The sequence below is a fragment of the Impatiens glandulifera genome, chromosome 3, assembly GCF_907164915.1.
Source record: "Impatiens glandulifera chromosome 3, dImpGla2.1, whole genome shotgun sequence".
NCBI lineage: Eukaryota > Viridiplantae > Streptophyta > Magnoliopsida > Ericales > Balsaminaceae > Impatiens > Impatiens glandulifera.
In genome coordinates, this window is record NC_061864.1 from 21,149,458 (window position 1) to 21,157,092 (window position 7,635).

The 7,635-nt window shown below is 35.6% G+C and overlaps 1 protein-coding gene across 1 annotated transcript; it reads left to right on the plus strand.

Moving 5' to 3' along the window:
• The first annotated feature begins 230 nt into the window (after positions 1–230).
• On the plus strand, positions 231–2,506 carry LOC124930938 (trimethyltridecatetraene synthase-like). The gene is made up of 3 exons (XM_047471313.1): positions 231–840; positions 1,398–1,731; positions 1,829–2,506. The coding sequence occupies exons 1-3, from the start codon at positions 281–283 to the stop codon at positions 2,453–2,455; spliced, it is 1,521 nt and encodes a 506-aa protein (XP_047327269.1). The 5' UTR covers positions 231–280; the 3' UTR covers positions 2,456–2,506.
• The last annotated feature ends 5,129 nt before the right edge of the window (positions 2,507–7,635 follow it).

Below are 7,635 nucleotides of genomic sequence, written 5' to 3' on the forward strand. Positions count from 1 at the left end.
CTTCCATTTACAAAAAAAAGAAATGAAAAAGAAATTTGAAAGCAAGTGTTTACCCACCAACTACATAAATATAAAATTCTTTTAAGTCTAAATTAATTTATTGTTTGAGAAATGATGGTTTCATTTCAATCATATACAATACAAATAGAGTAATATTATTAATGTGGGCCTTCATAAATTAACATATCAATATTTCTCCTCTATAAATAAAGAAACCAATCTTGTATTGATATTCACACCTTAATTACCATATATCTAACTAATTCACACCTTAATTACCATGGAATCCCTTCACTGGATTGCTTGTCTCTTTACGGCGGTGCTCCTCCTCATCTCCACCCAACTCCGTCGCCGGAAAACCCTTGCATTGCCGCCTGGTCCTAAACCCTGGCCCATAATCGGAAACCTTAACCTAATTGGCACCCTTCCCCACCGATCCATCCACGAACTCACACTTAAGTATGGACCGATTATGCAGCTAAGGTTCGGTTCTTTCCCTGTCGTGGTTGGCTCCTCCGTCGAGATGGCTAAGGTTTTCTTAAAGACCATGGATGTTACGTTTGTTGGTCGCCCAAACTTGGCTGCCGGAAAGTACACCACTTACAACTACTCCGACATCACGTGGTCACCCTACGGGCCATACTGGAGGCAGGCCCGTAAGATGTGCCTCATGGAACTCTTTAGCGCAAAACGGTTGGACTCGTTCGAGTTTATCCGAGTCGAGGAATTGAACTCGCTTCTTAAAAACATGTTTAATTCGGCTGGAACATCTATTTCGCTGAAAGATCATTTGACTACTTTGAGTCTTAATATCATTAGTAGAATGGTTCTTGGAAAGAGGTAACATATTTAACTCAAATTTAATTATAAATTGATTTTGTTTATGTAACTGCAGTTTATTTATTAAAATGACACCGATTTAAAAATTAAATTTTAAGCTTGTAAGAACCATTATTGAAATTCATAATTATACAAATCCATGCCAGTAAAAACAGAGCAATTTGGGAACAACATTGGCCCTACTTGTCTCTTATTTACTTTTTTGTTTTATTTTGAATAGAACTTAATTTCTATATCTTTTTTCTGAATTTGGAAACAATTATTTTTTATCATTTGGAATTGTATATATTCATAGCTCGAATATGAAAATACATTTCTAAATGGGTATCACTGCAACTTAATTAGGCTTAGTTAAGTTTGAGTTATTTTAGTTTAATTTTGAAAACTACTATTAAATCATATATTTTCTCATTGTTTAAATTATTTAATTAATTTTATTATATATATTTATATTTAATGATTTTTTAAAACCAAAATAATCTTAATATTTTTAATAAGGATTTTAAATTTGATTTTCGTTTTGTATTTAATAATAAGTGGTAAATTTACATTTATAGGTACCTAGATCAGGACGAGAATTCAGTGGTATCGCCTGAAGAATTCATGAAGATGTTAGATGAATTGTTCTTGCTAAACGGAGTGTTCACAATTGGCGATTCAATTCCTTGGTTGGCCTTCTTGGACTTGGAGGGATATGTGAAGAGGATGAAAATCTTGGCGAAAAAGTTTGACAAATTCCTTGAGTACGTTCTTGACGAGCACATCACCAGGAGGTCTATCGATCATGACAAATTTGTGGCCAAAGATATGGTGGATGTGTTGCTACAACTAGCCGATGACCCGAATCTCGAGGTCAAGCTCGAAAGACACGGTGTCAAGGCTTTTACTCAGGTACACACTTTTATATAATCGCAAATTAACACACTCACCCTTGATATATTTTTTCTAAATAAGAAGCATTAATGTGTGATTGAATTGAAAATTTCAGGATCTCTTAGCGGGTGGAACCGAGAGTTCAGCTGTGACAGTTGAATGGGCAATGTCGGAGATGTTGAAGAAGCCGGAGACCTTCCAGAAGGCACAAGAGGAGTTGGATCGCGTCATTGGCTCCAACCGATGGGTCCAAGAGAAGGATATGCCAAATCTCCCTTACATCGAGGCTATAGCAAAAGAAACTATGCGGATGCACCCAGTGGCTCCGATGCTCGTGCCTAGGGAGTCAAGGGAGGATTGCAAGGTGGCAGGCTACGACATTCCTCGAGGAACTCGAGTCCTAGTGAGCGTGTGGAGCATTGGGCGAGATCCGACACTGTGGGATGAACCAAACCAGTTTAACCCAGATAGGTTCATTGGGAAGGCAATCGACGTGAAAGGACACGATTTTGAGCTTCTTCCGTTCGGGTCTGGTAGAAGAATGTGCCCCGGCTATAGTTTAGGGCTAAAGGTGATCCAGACTAGCCTGGCTAACCTCTTGCATGGGTATAAGTGGAGTTTGCCTAATGGGATGAGTCCAGAGGACTTGAATATGGACGAGATTTTTGGCCTTTCCACTCCAAAGAAAATCCCGTTGGTGACTGTGGTTGAGCCTAGGCTTCCACACAATTTATACAAATAATTAATAATATCATATTAATTAATTAAATGCACCTTGTAAGACCTATAATATATATAGGTTATAAATAAATTCTATTATATGAGTTTGATGGATTGTTTATCCCAATAGTTTGATGGTTTTTTTTTACGGAAAAAATAATTAAAAATAAATCAATTTTTTTGATTATTTATCTAACACAAAATGATAAATAATATTTTTTATATTGAAAATATAGTTTTAGCTCATTAATAATAAAAAAAGGTCTAATGTTATTTGTGAATTTAAAAAAAAAACTATTATTTAAAATTTTTTATTAGTTATATACAAAAACATGCCTACACAAAATTAGGGGTGTAAACGAGTCGAGTCGAGTATCATACTACTCGAACTCGATAGAGTATCAAAATTTATATTCGAATTTGGCTTGATTACGATTCGAGCTACTCGAGCTCGAACTTAAAAAATCAAAAATTAAATTTTATTAATTAAAATAATATTTTATAACTAACTAATATCTCAAACATAATATAATATATATTTCATAAACTACACATATATAATCACAATATTATTTAAAAATAAGAAATATAAATATTATCACATAATTTAAAGATAATCATTTAATCACAAATATTTTATTTAAAATTATAAATAAAATTAAATATTTAAAAGATATTCATCACAAGTATTACAAGTTTGACAATATAATGCACTAGTCTATATTGATTGTTAAATTTTACAAAATTCGAAATATAAATTAATGAAAGCAATGAACAAGATGCTCCGTTAATAGTAGAATCCAAAACATAGATGCTTCAAGTCTTTGGATTGAAAAAGAATATAAAAGATTGACGAAGGAGAAGAAAGAGAGGTGTTTGACCGTTCGAAAATTAAATGAGGAGAGAGAGAGGTTTGACCATTTGAAAATGGAATGAGAAGAGAGAGTTTGACAGTTTGAGAATGAAAGGAGGAAAAAACGAGAATGAAAGAAGAATATAGAGATAAATTTGACTATTTGGAAATGGAAGGGGAATAGAGATTAAAGGTTTGAGAATGAAAGTTGTGGAGTTTTTTTGTTTATATATTTAATATAATATAATATATAAATATATATAACGAGCTACTCGCGAACTACTCGAAAAACAAATATAAAGCTCTATCTTGAACTCAATTTTATGATCGAACTACTCGAACTTAACTCGAGCTCGGTCAAACTGAGTTCAAGCTAAGCTTTGACCGAGCTACTCACGAACAATTTGACCCGTTTACACCGCTACATAAAATTATAAATAAAACACATCAATCATAAGTTGTGTGATGGTTAAAGTTGTCATCTTTCACACTCGAGACAAGAGTTCGACTCCTTAAAAATGAAAATTTAAGTAAATTATATTTGTGGATAAGAGGCACACACTCAAGACAAGAGTTCGAATCCTTACAAATATAAATTTGACGCGGTATAAGAGGCTGGTAACATTAGATTGTGAGGTCGATTGAGGTGATGGTTGATTTGCCGAGGGATAAGAGACCGATAATATTTGTTTGCTAAGGATAAAAGACTTGTGAAAGTGGGATTGAGATTTATGGTTGGTTTTCCGAAGGATAAGTAAAGGATCATGAGGTCACGACATTAGAAGTCGATTGAGATTGGTGGTTGGTTTAATGAGTGATAAGAGATGCCGATAATATTAGTTTTCTAAAAGGATAAGAGACTTGTGAAACAATGAAAGTGTGAGTTGGTTTGTCGAGGAATAAGAGGTCGGTAATAAAGGATCGTGAGATCACGAGATTAGAGGTCTATTAAGATTGGTTGTTGAATTGCCGATACATAAGAGACCGATAACATTGTGATTGAAATGTGGTTTACTGATGGATAAGAGGTCGATTGAGATTTTGTGGTTGGTTTCCTAAGAGGGATAAGAGGTCAACAACATTGGTTTGCTAAGAATAAGAGACTTGTAAAATCGTGTTATTGAGATGTGGTTATCGAGAGATAAGAGACGTGTGAAAGTGTGATTGAGTTTGTTGGTTGGACTGCCGACACTGGTGAAAAAGGGGTCAAAACCAAGAGTTTTTACTCTCGGTTTTGACCCTATAACTTTCGGTATAGACACATTACCGAAGGTTTTGGTAACTCTCGTCATCCCTCGGTATTGACTCTTTCGTTAAAAACAATTGGGCATTTACCGAGAGATATCGTAGAGTTTTCGGTTTAGATACCCTAGAGTAAAACCGAAAGGTAATTGAAGAATTTTCGGTTTTTCCACAAAGAGGAAAACCGAGAGTTTTACAAAAACCTCTCGGTTTTACACCTTAGGGAAAAACCGAAAGTCTTCTATTAACTTTCGGTTTTTCTTCAAATGGAAAAACCGAGAGTTATTAGAAAACTTTCGGTTTTTCCACAAAGAGGAAAACCGAAAGTTTTCATATAACTCTCGGTTTTTCCATTTGAAGAAAAACTGAAAGTTTTTCAATTACCTTTCAGTTTTTCTTCAAATGGAAAAACCGAGAGTTGTATGAAAACTTTCGGTTTTTCTCTTTGTGGAAAAACCGAAAGTTTTCTAATAACTCTCGGTTTTCTTCAAATGGAAAAACTGAAAGTTTTACATAACTCTCGGTTTTTCCATTTGAAGAAAAACGAGAGATTTCAATATTACTTTCGATTTTTTCCCGTAAAATTTTAAAAATGTGCTAATTATTTTGCTCGCAACCAAAACCTGTTCAGCCAAACCAATATATCAATAATAAAAGAAATGACACATACATTAAACGATCACATTAAATGATCATTATCATTACAAAATTCGCAACCAAACTAATAATCCGAATAATCTGTTATAAATTCAAATTGACACAATTACTAATGAAAACATGTTTTGAATCGAAACAACCTTAGCTTGTGGGAGGAGGAGATGGTTGTTGCCTCATAAACAATTCAATTTTCTCCATTCTTGCGTTCATCTCTAACTTCTCTCTCTCCATTCTCGCATTTGTTTCTTCTTTTTCCGCTTGCATTTGTTGAATTGTGCGCATTCTTTGTTCGTCCCTCTTCTCTAGTTCCTCCAACTTGAGCTTCATTATTTGATTCTCTTCTAACAATCGCTCATTCTTTTGTTGTGAACTGTTTCCACTTCGACGATCCTCACGAAAGTGTGTGGGCCGGACGCCTGATCCCATTCCGAACACTACCCCGTGTTTTTGTTGTCCGAACACCCTCTCTGTCAATTCAAAATCAGATATTCCAGGTTCGTTACTAACAACCTCCTCCATCTCAACCTGCACAATTAAAATAAAGTATCATTTCTATAATAAAAAACTAGACATATTCAATTCACTTACAATTTTCTCTTGCACGTGTTCGTCTGGGACGGGTGTTGGGTTTTCTTTTGTCGGTTTTGGGGTACGGGTCCTCTTAAATACTTCAATGACAGACGGTGCACGTCCCATTTCTATCGCCTGTTGAAATAAATGATTTATATAATTAATAACAATATTTAGATTAAGTTATTACAAATAATGTACTTACCAACTATTCTTCAATTTGTGCAAACGGTCTACTTCCCGTACGATGTGGAGATTTCAGCCTCTTCATATTAATAATATTTGTACGACTGTTTTTCTGTATTTTAAATAAAAAATGAAGTTAAATTAATTAATATCAATTTTTATATGAATTATGAAACCGCACCTTAAATTTTTCCTTGAAGAAATGGTTGCGGCACACAAACTCCCAATCATCTCGATCGTAGTCTGGTGGAGGATTAGCCAGTACCGCCGCCTCGTCTCCTTTATGGACGCGGATATATGCCTTGTTCAAATCTGACCGCCATCTATCCCATATCTGATTGGCGTGTCCCAATCCGGTCTTTCGAAAAGACTCAATATCACCATTAATAGCTTCGAACGGATCCTTAAAAAATAACATCCAAATGTTAAAAATAATTATTAATGATGTAATGTATAATCAAGTAATAAGTATTACCTTGATAGCAGTCCAAATTGAATCCAATTGGTCTGTACTTAATGCCTTCCACTTTAGAAGACGGTGTGAGACGGCTGCGGGGTCCCGGATAATCGACCCCACATGTCTAGACCACCGTGTTCTTCCCACGTCTGTACCTCCTGGCCTCCCATCCTTCTCTCTAAACGTAAGAGGAATCCTTGTCCCCGCTACCCTCTTAGACAACGCAATATTCTTGTTCTTCCCCCGTCTCTTGCGGGCAGAAGATTCTTCAAAATTATCAAAATCATAATTAGATATGTGAATCAATTGAAACAATAACTAATTTGTAAACGAGTTACCTGTCGATGATGGGTCGGGAGTGAAACCGTGCTCCTCCTCCTCCTCATCCTCCTCGATAGGCTCCTCGAGACCCTCGTCTTCAGCCACATCATCATCCACCATATCAGCAAACGTGCTCTCTATAAACTCTTCGAGCTCCGTAGCCTCAACATTCTCGTCTATTGGGGGAGCAGTAGCTATCAGGACCACAACAATAGGTGGTTAGTCTCTAGAAGACGATCCTCGGATCCTTAAGGTCTCTGATTGGGCAAGTAGGTTTTGGTAGCTTTTATCCAATTTCTTGGGTATTTTCCTTATACTCTTCCAAGTTGTTTTAGGACCTTCAGACATTCTTAATGCACACCATTAATAAAAATGAGTTAATAATTGACATAAAGTAGTAATAAGAATGAATATAAAGTAAAAAACATAAATCTACCTAATTAATTAATCTGAACTATATGTTTGTAAACCGCGGTTTTATTTTTGTCACAATCTTCCAACCGGGTCGGGCTGACATATCAGGGGCGTAGAATACTTGTTTCGCTTGACTCGCCAATATATACGGGTCTTGACTTTGGGTTTTCAAAATTCGGTTTACATTTACACTTACGAAGCCATATTTATCCACTTTCACTCCTAGTTCCCCCGAGTGTGTATCAAACCACTTACACTTGAATAAAACAACTCGTTTGTGAGAAAAATATTGTACTTCAATTATATCCGTTAAAACTCTGTAGTATGACATAGTTTCAGACCCGTTGTATCCCTCAACAACCACCCCACTATTTTGAGTGGTCAAACCTTCGTCGTGTTTTTCTGTACAGAATTTGTATCCGTTTACTTTACACCAAACGTACATAGACGAGTACATACTTGGACATTCTCCTAAGATCTTGAGGTCTCTTGATATGTCGTT

What these genes read in the sequence shown, in the direction of transcription:
- LOC124930938 (XM_047471313.1), top strand. Translation starts at nt 281, where the DNA reads ATGGAATCCCTTCACTGGATTGCTTGTCTCTTTACGGCGGTGCTCCTC. An exon ending in AGAATGGTTCTTGGAAAGAG is followed by an intron (nt 841 to 1,397) that starts GTAACATATTTA and finishes TTACATTTATAG; the next exon opens with GTACCTAGATCAGGACGAGA. An exon ending in GTGTCAAGGCTTTTACTCAG is followed by an intron (nt 1,732 to 1,828) that starts GTACACACTTTT and finishes TGAAAATTTCAG; the next exon opens with GATCTCTTAGCGGGTGGAAC.